The 14,328-nt window shown below is 15.5% G+C and overlaps 2 protein-coding genes across 2 annotated transcripts, besides 12 other annotated features; one reads left to right on the forward strand and one right to left on the reverse strand. All coding sequences in view use genetic code 6, as the record gives it.

The window, feature by feature from the left end:
• Positions 1 to 426: 426 nt before the first annotated feature.
• Positions 427 to 861, reverse strand: IMG5_169130 (hypothetical protein; the record flags this gene model as incomplete). The annotated part of the gene is made up of 2 exons (XM_004029965.1): positions 427 to 640; positions 689 to 861. 2 exons carry the CDS (start codon positions 859 to 861, stop codon positions 427 to 429), a joined length of 387 nt encoding a protein of 128 aa, XP_004030013.1.
• Positions 862 to 1,538: 677 nt separating this feature from the next.
• Positions 1,539 to 1,591: a microsatellite.
• Positions 1,592 to 2,268: 677 nt separating this feature from the next.
• Positions 2,269 to 2,313: a microsatellite.
• A 105-nt stretch (positions 2,314 to 2,418) lies between these two features.
• Positions 2,419 to 2,452: a microsatellite.
• A 129-nt stretch (positions 2,453 to 2,581) lies between these two features.
• Positions 2,582 to 2,624: a microsatellite.
• A 1,247-nt stretch (positions 2,625 to 3,871) lies between these two features.
• Positions 3,872 to 3,959: a microsatellite.
• A 59-nt stretch (positions 3,960 to 4,018) lies between these two features.
• Positions 4,019 to 4,069: a microsatellite.
• A 2,151-nt stretch (positions 4,070 to 6,220) lies between these two features.
• Positions 6,221 to 6,260: a microsatellite.
• Positions 6,261 to 7,563: 1,303 nt separating this feature from the next.
• Positions 7,564 to 7,712: a microsatellite.
• Positions 7,620 to 7,683: a microsatellite.
• Positions 7,713 to 10,810: 3,098 nt separating the features above from the next.
• IMG5_169140 (hypothetical protein) lies at positions 10,811 to 11,428 on the forward strand (the record flags this gene model as incomplete). Its single annotated transcript, XM_004029966.1, has 3 exons — positions 10,811 to 11,007; positions 11,155 to 11,232; positions 11,284 to 11,428. Coding segments are annotated over 3 exons (420 nt in total), but the record flags the coding sequence as incomplete, so codon positions are not given.
• A 119-nt stretch (positions 11,429 to 11,547) lies between these two features.
• Positions 11,548 to 11,599: a microsatellite.
• A 2,059-nt stretch (positions 11,600 to 13,658) lies between these two features.
• Positions 13,659 to 13,724: a microsatellite.
• Positions 13,725 to 14,097: 373 nt separating this feature from the next.
• Positions 14,098 to 14,127: a microsatellite.
• The last annotated feature ends 201 nt before the right edge of the window (positions 14,128 to 14,328 follow it).

Consider the following 14,328-nt stretch of genomic DNA (forward strand, 5'->3'; position numbering starts at 1 on the left):
ACTAGCAATTTTCTAATATAGCAAATATTTTAAAAATAGATATCTATAAAAATATTGAAAAAGTTAAAACTGAAATCGATTATAGATATGTAAAGTAGTAATAATATAAATTAATAATATAGAAGTGGTACAAATGCGATTTTGTTATGTTTTAAAAAAATTGTAAACAGTGATTAAGAAACTTCAATTATGAGTTTTTTATATATATTTATAAAATCAATTATTCCCTGTTTAATTTTTTTAAATAGTTTATTTTTCTTATTATTTACATATTTACATATAAAGCATAACTAAGTATTTTGAATATAAATAAATTAATAAAATTCTTGATAAATTTTAACATTAATAAAAATATTATATAAGGCTTGTCTATTAAGAAATACATTCAAATTAAATATATTAAAATAGTCATATATTTTTTTTAATTCAATAAGTTAAAACTACAAAAGCTATTGAATAATCTTCTTCATGAGATATTGAAACTTAAATATCTTTAATTTACATTTCTTGGTATATAATTTTATAATTTGTATCAATTAATTTAACAATTGGCCTTTCATTATCTTTTTCTAGATATATATGGTTAAATATTAAATCTTTTCTTCCACTTGCTTTTACTAAAGATTCTTTATATGCCCATCTATATTTTAGTTTAAAATAATATTAACATTTTTAATAAACTAAATACCTTGAGGCTAGATATCTTACTTACATCTAAATATCTGTTTTATTATTAAATTCATCTATTTCAATTTAATGCAGTACTTTATTTAAAAATCTCTATTTAATAGATGCTTATATTATTCTTTAAATTCTGATATTTTTTACAATGTCTGTTCCTATACCATATATGCCTTTCATTAATATATTCTTAGTTAATTTTGATATAATAAAAATATTTTTGTATTTTTTTATAATAAATACCAAAAAAATAAATTAAAATTAAATAATAATATTAAATTAATATTTCTTGAAATATAAAAAACGTATGCATAAATTAAAAATAATTTAAAAAATACAAATAAAATAAAGTAACATTTTTTTTTCACTTTAGTTATTAAATAATAAAGGATTATTTTATTCACAAATAATTTGTTAAAAAGTGTCAATAAATAATTAATTTTATATTTTATAATCTAAATTACTATTAAAAACCAAATATAAAGAGTTTATTAAAAATTAAATATGTATATATAATAAATGTATAATAATCAAATAACTTTTATGAAGATAGTATTAAGTGTAATAAATTCAAATTTATCATAAATAAAAAAAAAATATTAAATAAAAGAAATAAACTATAACAGTAAATAAATTTAATTATATTTTATAACAAAATAAATAATTTAATAATAATAAAACTATACTTTAATGATAATAAAGTCATAATAAAAATATTAAAAACAAAATTAAATAAAATGTTAATTATTATAATACTAATTATGCTAAAAGTAGATATTTTTCTAATAATAAAGTAAATATGTATTATCTATTATTTAAAGTAGTATTTTTTCTAACATTGGCATAAATATACTTGAATAATAAAATATTTAGTATAAAATATAAAAAAATAATTAATAAAATAAATAAATTCAATATTTTTAGTTAAAAAATTATAAAAATAATATTATTTAAGATGATATTATAAAAAAAATATTATATGATTAAATGAAAATTATTAAGTTTGATAAAAGCTTATTATTTAACTCTTAAAATGAAACATTCATTCCTATTAATATAATGCTTATTAAAAAAGAAATAAACGAAAAAAAAATTTTCCTAAAAAAGCACAAAATTAAAAATATTATATAATTTAAGATTAAAAAAGTATAATTTATTTAATTAATTTTAATATTTACATATTTTTATTTTTATATTTATTCTATAAAGATATGTTTTTATAATATATTAAAAACAAAATAATTTTAAAAATAATATTTTTTGTTTAAAAATAAATAAAAATTAAATATTAGAAATATTAATTATTTTTTTAAAATAAATTATTTATTATCTTAATTTTATATATTTCTTTTTAATAAAAAGACATCAATCTTTCAATAATTCCAAAGCTTATTTAATTAGAACAAAGTTTTAATCATTTTCATTTTTCATTTAAATAAATGACTTTCCTAATTTATTATAATAATCGTAATATTAATTATCTATATTAATGTTACTATCCTATTGACTTTTTTATTCATTATTTTATTGAATTTCCTAAATTTATTAATTAAGCATTATTTTTAATTAGTTTTGTGCATTTTCTTGTTCTTATTGAATTATTTTTTTTTAAGAATTTTTTTCTTATTAGAAAATTTCTTTTTCATTTTAAATTTATTAAATTTTCTGGCAAAGTTCTTAATTTTATTATTAAATTTTAGCTTCTGAAAATTCGATTTCTTATTATTTCAATTATTATTATTTTTTTATTTTTTTATATTTTTCTTTTTTTTCATTTAAAATTTTTTCTTTTTATTCTAAATCTGCAGATTTTTATAACAAAATTTAATTTTTTTTGTTTAATTCTTAAGCTTAAATTTAATTAGTTTATTCTTAAAAAGACAATTTTTAAATTTATGTGTTTAACTCCTCCTTTTATTTTTTTAACCCTTCTTTTATTTTTTCTAGATTTCCAAAATCTAAATTAATTTTTTCTTATTATTATTTAATAATTTATTAAAGTTCATTTAGTTATGCTTCCTTTTTTTTAAATTCATCTTCTTGAAAAGCTTTTTATTATTTTAATTTTTCGTTTTTTTATTATGTTTCTTTTTATTCTTTTTCTCTTTCTAAAAGTATTTGTTTTTTTATTCTATATTTTCTTATAAAAAAAGCTATTTTTTTAAAAAAAATCATCTGTTTCTAAACTTAAAGTTTAGTATTGCTTTTTTAATTCTTCTTTTTCTGTTTCGATTTCCTATTAAAGCTATTATATATTTATCACATTTTATTGCGCTTAAGCTTTTTCTTTTATCATTTCTTATTCAAATATAAACTTTTGGTTTTTTAATTATTCTTCTAATTTTATTAAATCATCTTCTCTTTATTATATTCTGGAAATCAAATTTTATTCCTAAAATTCTATTTATTATTACTTTTTTTATTTTAATTTTAAAATTCTTATTATTATTCTAATATTTTTTTGAATTAGTTTCAAACTCAATCATCTTTTGATTATTTTCCTTTTCTTTTAAGGCCAAAAAAGATTCTTATTATTACAATTATTATTCTTTTTTAAATAAAATTTCTTCTCTGTTTTTAATATAATTTTCTTTGGCTAAAATTTCCTCCTTTAAACGATTTAAATCTTAGATTTGTTACTTTGTTTCAATAAATTATTATTATTATTCTATATTTTAATTATTAAGTTATTTATTTTCAAAATCTTATAAGTATTATTTTAAAACTAAAATGTTTTATTATTCATTTTCGTATATTTTTTTTTTCAAATTTTGAATCTCCACTTCTTTTGAATTATTTTCTTATGTCAAAACTATTATTTATTATTAATTTTGAGCAATTAAATCTTCTTTTTCGGAAATTAAAATTTCTAGTTTTATAGTTTTTATTTTTTCTATTTCTAATTCAGCTTAAGCTTTTTGCTTATTTTATTTTGATTCTTCTATTTTTATATTTAAGCTTTTTAATTACGAATCTTAGTTTTGTATTTTATTTTCAAAAAATTCTTTTTCCTTTTTAAATTTTTCTTCGATTTCCATATATTATATTTTTTAATTTTAATATTCATTAATCTTAATATTAAAGTTTTTTATTTATTCTTAAATATCATTTTCTCTTTTTTAAATTTTTTTTCCTTATCATTTATTATATCTAATTATTATTAAAACTCTTAGTCATTAAGTTATTATTTTTTATTCTTATCTTCTTTAAATTTATCTTCTTATTTTTTTATAATTTCTTCTTTTTATTTTAATTATAATCTTAATTCATTATCATTTTTTTCTAACTATAAAATTTATTTATTTTATTATGAGATTATTTATTTTGCTTTTTCTATATTACTTTAATTTTTTTATTATTAAATATTTTAATTATTTTAATTTTTTAAATCTTTTATTTCATTTTCCAATTAGTTTATTTTTTATCTTAGCTATTCTACAGTACTCTAATTGTTCCCTATATTTAAGTATTTCTATGATTAAGAATAAAAAGACTCAAATTCATTAACCTAAACATTTCCTTTTGAATTTTCTAGTGTAATTGCTTCTTTTATTTCTTATTAATTTGCAGTAATTGTGGAAGTAAATTCAGCTATTTATTGTCTATTATTTTGAGGAATTTATTGTTTTTTTTATTATATTTGTGAAGCATTTAACAAAGAGTCGTATTTTTATTTATATTCTTGAATTTCTTTTTTAAGATTTTAAATACTAAGATTTGCTTGGTTTTTCAATTTTTATTCATTTTAATAATAGAGTCTTGAATTTTCTTAAATTTAGATTTATAATTTTTCTAATTCTTACTTTTTTTAGTTAAACTCTATTTCTTTTTATTGTATTACAAATTAAAATTAGCCTATTTAATTTTCAGAGAATTATAACTTTGACATTAATTCTTCATTTTATTTCTAAAATTAGTTCGCTTTTTCTAAATCTGATTTAAGAATTTGAATTTATAGAGTATTCATTTCATGCTCATTTTAAAATTTTTAAATTTCACTTTGCATTACTTGTATTTCTTACAATAGTCTATTATTTTCTTCTTCTAAGCTTAATTATAGTGCAGTTTAAAATTAATTTTCATTTGTTTCTTAAACTATTTACGATGCATTTGAACTTTATGATATGAAAATATATTTTCATTTTAAATCATAAAAAAATAATTTACTTTGATAAATAATTTACTGAATATTAATAGTTTTTAAAATTCTTTTCATTGAATTTTTTTAATAAGTCATAGGAATATGTTTCTCTTAAAATAACTTCATTTAATTAATCATTAATTCCGTATTTTGTCATATTATTTATATTGAGTAAACATATTGTTAGAATATATTTTTCTATAACTTTGAACTTTAATTTTATTTTTTATTAAAAAAATAAAATTTATATTTATATTTTACGTCATTTTCTTATATTAATTCATTTAATATATATTAACATACTACAAAATTTAATTAATTGACAAATAAGTTCATATAATAATTAAAAAAATTAAACTCTAAAAATTACTTTACTTTAAGAATATGCTATTCATTAGAAACTTATTTTTAAAAATCAGTTAAGAGGAATTATATTTCATCTTAAAGACTTTTAGATGATATTTTTAATTGATTAGGATGTAAAGGAGTTGGAATTATTTTTTTTTGAATATACTGGAATATATTAAAAGCTTCGTATTCATTACAAAAGCAAAGTAAAAATAAAACAATCTTTATATACTCCTTTTAATAGCCAATATCTTAATTTCTGTATATAAATCTAACTAAGATATTATAAATTTGTTTACTAACTTATTATTAATCAAAATTTTATTACAAAGATCCAACCATATCATAAAAGGAATAATTATATCTAACAATGTTTCCATGGTTTTCTTATAAATCTTTTAAAAGTTATTAAACTTCTATCGATTAACTTAAAAAAACTAATTTAGTTCTATATCTATTTTTAACTATCTGTATTCTGTTTCAAGTTCCTTTATATTTCTTTAGTTTAGTTTTATATTTAAATAAAAATATATGAATTAAATTTAAATACTATTAAAATAAAAGCCTCATCCAATTTTTAGAAATTTCACTTTGTTAACACCATTATAAGTTAAACTTTTATAAAAACAAATTAATTTATTTAATTAAAAAAAGTAAAAGCATACTTTAACAATTATTAATGATAACGACTATCTTTCATTCATACATATATTGCAAACTCTATGCGGTTTATCAGGTTCATAAAAATATCCTTATATCTTAAAATAAAATAAAATTTATATTTTTATATAATAACAAATACAATAATGTTTTATGGCCCACAATCTTCGCATATAGTTCTAAAGCATCTTTTGCAATTATGTGGGAGTTTTAAATATTTAAAATATCTTTTACAAATTTCACAAAATGTCCTTTTTAATTTTTAGGGTTCTTAATTTAAAACATGATCTTTTCTTGTTCTTATATATTAATTATACATTTTTTTTAATTTGTAATAAAAAATATTTTTCTTGATAAAAAATTAATTTAAAATTAAATATACCAAATATTAAAAATGAATTTATAATTATAAAAAATAATTATTAATTATTTAATATAAATCTAAAAAATTAAATAAAATTCAATTATTTGTATCTTAAATATTTTTTATAACTTCAAATTAATTTTATTATATATTTTTAATCTTTATTGCTAAATAAATATTCAAACTGAAATAAAAATAAATTATAAAAATTAGACTTTATCTGCTTAATTTTATTTATAAAAATAAAGAAATCGCCCCTAAAATAAAAAATTAATTAATAAACATGACTCTAAATAGAATTAAAATACTCAATATAATAGATATATAATTAAAATACAAAATAGATTAAAAAAAAAAGTATAAACAAAGTAATATTTTATTTAAAAATTATAAAATATAGATTTCTTAAAAAAATTTAGCGTAATCTATTTGATACTTAGTATATTGGATTATTATTTAATAAAATTGTATTATTTCTAGTTCATAATAATTTTTTAACAAATTTTATTAAATATATTTTATATTCATTATATAAATTAATTTAAAAAAAGAAATATCACTAAACATGATTTTTTTTTTTCACATAATCTTTAAATGCAGTTCCAATATTTCTTTTCAAGGATTTTATTTCTTATTCTAAAATATTGTTTTATGAATAATCATCTGATTAATTTTAAAAATTATTACTAGAATTACATATAACAACAGTATTACTTAAGTCTTCATAATCATCAAAACTTTTAGCATATTTTTTATACTTTTCATTTTTTGATTAGAAATAATTTTTCTAATAAACATTTTTATCTAATTAGTTATATGAATAAATTTTTTATTTTTTAATTCTATTATCATCCATTTCTTTTTGAACTTTCTCTATTTATATTTTTTTATCTATAATTTTATTTATATTATAATTTGCTTCCTAATTAACTTTATCTTCATATCTGTTTATTTCATTATCATCAAAAAGTCTATCAATAAAATCTAATTAAGATCTTCCTTTTCTTATTCTAACCTTAAATGCAATTATATTATTAAGAGGCATTTTTTATTTAACAAGTTGATTTAAATTTAATTAATTACTAAATTCAATATTATTATTTATTTAAGGAGGTTGTATTTAATTATTATTTTTTACAGTTTAATTTTTAAAATTTGAAAATTATTCTTAACTGAATTATTGTTTTTTTAATAATTATTATGCTAGTTCATTTTTTTGATTAGAAACTATTTTATTATAGGAAGTATTACTTGTAAGAAAATTTGTATCTAAATTAAAAACATTCTCCATCTTAATTTAAGTTTGATTAACATCTATAAATAAGTTTACTATAAAGGAAGTTAATTCTGAATTATCTGTGCTATAAGTTTATTATTATTGTTATTATTAAAATAATTACTATTGTTATTGTAATTATTGTTATAATTATTATTATGTTTATTATTATTTGATTTACTATTATTATAATTATTACTATTACGTTTATTACTAAACTTATTATTATTTTATTTATTATTGATTTTGTTTCTATTAATATTTAAGTTATTCTTGTCTTTCTTTTTCTGCAATCTATAATTATTCTTATTTTAATGTTTGTCTTTAACTAATTTCTTTAAATTCGTTAATATCTTCACGTTATTTATCTTACTATATTTTTATTTTTTTATTGGTTTAATTTTCTATATTATGCTAGGTTATAACTTTAATATAATGCTTTCATTTTATCCGATTTCTATTGAGGTATTTTTATATTGCATTTTTTCTTCTATTTTCTTTTCTTTTATCTTTTATTTTTAATGTAGTTTCTTTAGTTTATCTTTTGTAGGAGATTCATTAGTTTTTAAAATTTCTGACTAGTCTTTTTAATTATAAATTTTACTAATATTACTGTATTATTAATCATTTTATAATTAATAATTTTATTAAATTTTTTAATGAAATGTTCTTCTAAAGCTTCTTATATTAAGTTCTTTAAATTAAAAAATTTAAAATAAATATTTTTTATATATTTTTTTATTACTATCTGGCCTATTGCTTTTTTTTACTTTTTGCTCTTTGTTTTAGACATAGATATTGAATTCATTCTGTAATTAGTCTATTTACATAATTAGTTGGTTTGATTCTTCATCTAAAACTTTATTTTATTTTTCAAATTCTTTTATATTATCAAAAAAAAAATTATTAAAAGATAAACAAATGTTTTTTTCAATTTTATTCGATTCTATAAAAAATTCAAAGCAACTTTATTTAAAAATATTATATTTAAACTATTCCCTAAGATTCATAAATTATACTAAAGCTTTGTATTTTTGCATTTCTTCTTTTAATTATATAAATCTAATAAATTACTCTTCATTATTTTATTTTTATTATTTTCTCAATTTCATTTTCTCTGCAACTCTAGGTCTAAAAGCAACATGAGGATCTTTATCATTAAAATTAGGTTTCCAATTAACTCTAAAAATTATTAAATAAATTATATTATAAATTTATATACCTTATTAAGGGTTTTTTTATTTATTCTCGTTCAGATTTCCAGTAATTATAAATATATTCTATATTTTAATAAGAAAAACGATCTTTCATTTCTTTACTTATTAGCAACTTCATGTCAATCCAAAGCAAAATCTAATCTTTTCCGGAATTTATTTCAAACTCTACTATTAATTATTCGAATTCTTATTATTTTAAATTTTATTAATATTATTGATTAAAATCATTAATAAATATTAAATCGCCATCAGTACACTCATACTTATTTTAAATTTGGCAATATTAATCTTATTTAATTCTTATATAATTTGATTGGGTATTATTTTTTTTTTTTAATTTTAATCATATCCTTATTAAGAGTTTACTTCAATTTTAGTAATTGCTATAATTGGTATTTCTTATTTTTTTTGCGTTTCTGCTTAATTTTATTAGGTTTCATTTTGTTAATTTTAATTATTACTTATATTACATGCATTATCTATTTCAAAATTTATAAATTCTTCTAAATTATTTATTCTTGTAGCTAATCTTTGATAATCTAATTATCTTGGCCTTTTTAAAATAAGTGACATAATAATTAATTTTTAGTTAGTATTGTTTAAGAGTTATTTAAAAAGAAGGGAAAAAAATAAAATTAAAATATTAAGGAGGAAAAAAATATTATATATATATATATAATAATTATTTAAAAATAATTTTAATATTTGTTGACAAAATTGAAATATTTATTTATTTTTTAATTTATATTATTTTTATTTTCCTAAAAATATTAAAAATTAGCAAAATTTTAATTATCTTCAATAAGAATAAATAAATTAATTAAAAATTAAAATAAAATTGTGATATAAAAAATAAAAATACTTATTAAAATATTGTTTTATATTAATGTTAAATATTAGTAATTTCTTATCATAAATAATTTAATTTATATTTTGATTAAAATATATAATAAATACTTTTAATTATAGGCAAATAAAACTAATATTTTAATATGCATGTTCTTAAAATAAACTTATAATAATATACCATTAAGAATAATTTAAAAGTAAAAATAATATTGGTTAGTCAATAAGTAAATAATTTTAAGTTTTTAAATTTTTCTTTATTTCTTATTCATAAATATATTTTTATCTTATTTTATGCAATAAAATTCGTCTACTATAAATAAAATAATTACATAGTATTATGTTAAATAATGAAATTATATATAATAATTTTTTAAAATCTAAATTATAATTCTTTTGGATAAAAATAAAAACTTAATGTTATGAAGATTTTTAAATCAATTATAATTTATTAATAATCTGATTACTATTATTAATTATAATTAAAAAAATTCTAAATTTAATTAAAAATTAATATGGCAAAATAATTTTTCCAAGTATTGAAAAAATAAAACAAAAAAAATTTTATATAATTATTATTATTATAATTATATGAATTTTTATAATAATATTTTTTTAATCATATATCTATTTATTTTAAGCTTAAAAAAATATTTAATTTGAAAATATTATTTACATTTTTCTTATAAATATATTTGTTATAATATGTATTTTTAACAAAATATTTTGGATATAAATTTATGGGTTCATTATTTATATTTATTACGAACGAAAAAAATTATTTTTAATTTTACCTATTTCTAATATTATTGTTATATGTATAAAAAAATAAATGTTTAATTGAAATTATTTTATTTTCTAAATTAATTTATAATATATCTTATAAAATTTTTAAACACGTATTTAATAATAGAGATATATTTTAAGTTTTTATTATTTGTATAAATATTCAGTTTAAAATTATAGAACAAAAATAAAAAATAATAATTAATAAAATGTCTAAATTATAATAAGATTTATCGGTAAAATATATTTAAACTAAAATTTATAAATTAAATAAAATATAGTTATCATCATCTGTATCAAAAGTATTTGCAATTTTGGTTCTTAGAAACGATGGTTCAAGAATTTATTCAAAATATTATTAAAATATAAACCTTGAAAATAATGATTAGTAAAATAACAAAGAGAATAATTTTAACAATTATTATGAATAACTTGAAAAAACATTTTTTAAAAAAGCACTAAACTTATAAATACTAAATCAATGAAATCATATGATAGTTAATATACTAAAAAAAAAAATATTTATATTTTTAAAAATAGCTGAAATATTTTCTTATAGTAGATTTAATATCGCATTTAAAACATTAAACGATGTATATTTATATGCGTTAGCAGAATTCGAAGAAAATGAAGTTTTATTATCTTAAGTATTGTAATGTATATTAGAATGTTTGAATACTTTTTCAAAGTATTTTTTATAAAAAAATATTTTTATATAATTTATAAAATATAATATTTAATGTCAAAAAATAATAAAATATTAACATTTTTAAATAAAATATTTATTATTTAGATATAAAAATTTGAATTTATAATTTTTTTTTATTATTTTTAGAAAATAAGTAAACAAGGAATTAATTTTAGAAAATTTTGAAAGTTTAATTTTAATTATTGATGAAATAATAAATCAAGGGTATTATTTTTAATATCTATATATTGTTTTTTAATAATATCTTTAAATTAGTATTGTTGTCAATATTGAACCAAATACTATAATTGCAAGATTCAATATGGTTGACTGTGATGAATTATTATAATCACAAGGTGTATTAAAGTAAACTATTTAGAGTTCAAATGCAGCCTAAGTAAATAATGCAGCAAGTGGAGCGGTTGGATTTTTCAAATAATTTTTTTAAAAATGAAAAAAAAAATATATATGAGAATTTTAAAATATTTAATAAAACTATTTAGTAAATTCAAGTAAAAAGTATATTAAAATGTATATTTTAAAATTATTATTAACTATTAAAAAAATAATTAATACTTTAAAAATATATTATATTATTATTATGCCAGTGTTACTATATTATTTTTAAATAATGTATGTAATCAATTATTTTTTTATTATTTAGTACTTTATTAATATAAAATTTTTTATAATAATAATAAAAATATACGAATAACTTAAAATAGGACAAAAAAATAGAAAATTAATTAAATTTTAAAATTAAAAACAAAATATAATTATTTTTAAATATATGATTTTTTTTTTCTATTCTATTTTTAATTAATAAAATTATTATATATTTCATTCAATGCTTAGCTATTCTTTAAGACTTTAAAGTTTTTCTTTAATAAATTTCAATTAAATATTATTTTTTTAATCCTAGATAAAAATTTATACACAACACATATAGATAATTTCATAAATATCACTAAACTTTCCTTCAATATTTTTAGTCTCCTATGGATAATTTTCCTAATGATATCTAATAGGATTCATTTTTATTGGATCTTTCAGAATTTATTCATATATCCCTTTTAAATCTTCTCTTTTAAGATTTTCCCAAGGTGCTTTTCCAGTATATAATTCAAGTACAATAACTCCAAAACTATAAATATCAAATCTCGGTGATAAGCTTTAATTAATAATAGCCGCTGGATGCGCATATTTAGCAGTAGCCCCAAGCATATTAAAAGCTTAAGTTTATTTTTATTCAAAAACTTTAGACATAGATAGATCAGCAACTATAATATCATCATTTTAGTCTAAAAGTATATTTTAAGGTTTAAGATCCATATGTTATATTTGTTCTCTTTCGAAAATTTCAAGACATTCAATAATTTGAAGACAATATTTAATTTTTTAGGCTACAGTAATAGAACTAAATTAAGTCTTAATCAAATGTTTCAAACTATATTTACACAAGGGCATCCAATATCCAATTAAAATATTTTTTTTTCTATATCAACAAGGAAAGATATACCTTTAAGAGGCATAATTCTCATACTTTTATTGAGCATAAATTTTTACATATTTTCTGCTTCTGCAAAAATTATTTAAAATCTACTCATTGCACTTTCATCATTCATTTCAATTTTACAAATTTTCAATGCACACATTTCATTTTCATATTAAATTTTAAAAACTGTCCCAAAATTTCCTTTATCAATTAATTACCGGGATTTTAAAAACATTTTTTCATGAGGAATAATACGAATGTATTATTAAATATCTTTTTTTTAATATAATAAGCTATTATTATTATTATTAAGAACTTGTAAACTGCTTTTGCTTTCTTCTAACTCATTTATATTTTAGGATAAATTATTTTACTTAAAATATTAATTTGATATACCTGCAGCTGCTTTTCCAGTAAAATTTAATGTATTTGTTAGCATTTTTGAGTCGTCCCTTAAAGAACTCACAGCATCCATATATTTTGAATTTTATAAAGATTGTATTTAGTTACATACTGTTTATTAGTTTATATTTATTTTTTTATAATCAATTAGAAGGCTAAACAGAAGATCTATTTAAATATTTTTTATTGCAGATACTTGGATGCATTCTATATTTAATTATTTGCATTTTTATACTAGATCATCTTCTTCATTTTTATTTCTAAACTACTTATCACATTTACATAAAACTAAAATGCAGCGAAGCTGTTTTGAAGGCTTGCTTTTAATATATTGTAAAATGTTTTCAAAATAATTATCAGAAAAACTTTAAATTGTTTAGAAGTTTGAAACGTCTACACATAACAATACTAAATCAGCCGTATTTAAATAAATTTCAAAATTTAGCTTAAAAAAATCAGGATTGCTTTTGTGTAATCGCTAAAATACTATAATTTTATTTTCAAATTTTATTTATCTTTCTTTTTAATCGGTAGAAGGAATTTCACTATGTCCTTTAGTACATAAAGCACTAATTAAGCAATCTTTTCCTACCTAAGAATCACCTATTACTAGTGCTATTATTTTATTAGATCGATGATATTATTAATTAACTTCAATTGTTGAATTTCTTTCTCCAAGACAACAAAAAAAAACCATTTTATTTAATAAATAAATTGAAAAATCGAAAATTAATAAATAATTAATTATTTTTTAATATATATATATATATATTAAATTATATATATAATATATATATATATATATATATATATATATATAAAAAAAAAAAATTATAAAAATTTATATTTACAAATTTCTTTTGTACGGTATATAGTTCAAATTTTTTTTGTTTTAATAATTTAATTAATTTTTTTTTTATTCTTTTCTAATAATACATAATACTTCTTTTTTTTATTTAATTAATATTTATTTATATTTTTTTATTTTATATAATAAAGCAATTTATTATATTTAATTAATTTAGATATTTTTTTTATACTTATAAATATATATATATATAATCTAATAAAAAAATTATCTTAATCATTAAATATTTTTAAAATAATAATATAATATAATTTTTTTTATCTTATATGTTAAATTAAAATAAATAAAATAAAAATTTTATATTTAATTAAATTAAATATGTAATATATATATTATTTAAATATATATTTTTTAATATTAATATTTTTAATGTGAATTTATTTATATATAAAATATTTTTTTTAAAAAAAATTGGCTAAAAAAATATATCAAAAGTATAAATATTTAAGAAACTATAAAATTTTTATATATAATTTTTAATGTATTAAATTTTATTTTCTATTTAATAATTAAAAAAAATTCATATGAATTCTCTCTATATAATATTTTTATTATT

This window comes from Ichthyophthirius multifiliis (assembly GCF_000220395.1).
Source record: "Ichthyophthirius multifiliis unplaced genomic scaffold scaff_1120509251250, whole genome shotgun sequence".
Taxonomy (NCBI): domain Eukaryota; phylum Ciliophora; class Oligohymenophorea; order Hymenostomatida; genus Ichthyophthirius; species Ichthyophthirius multifiliis.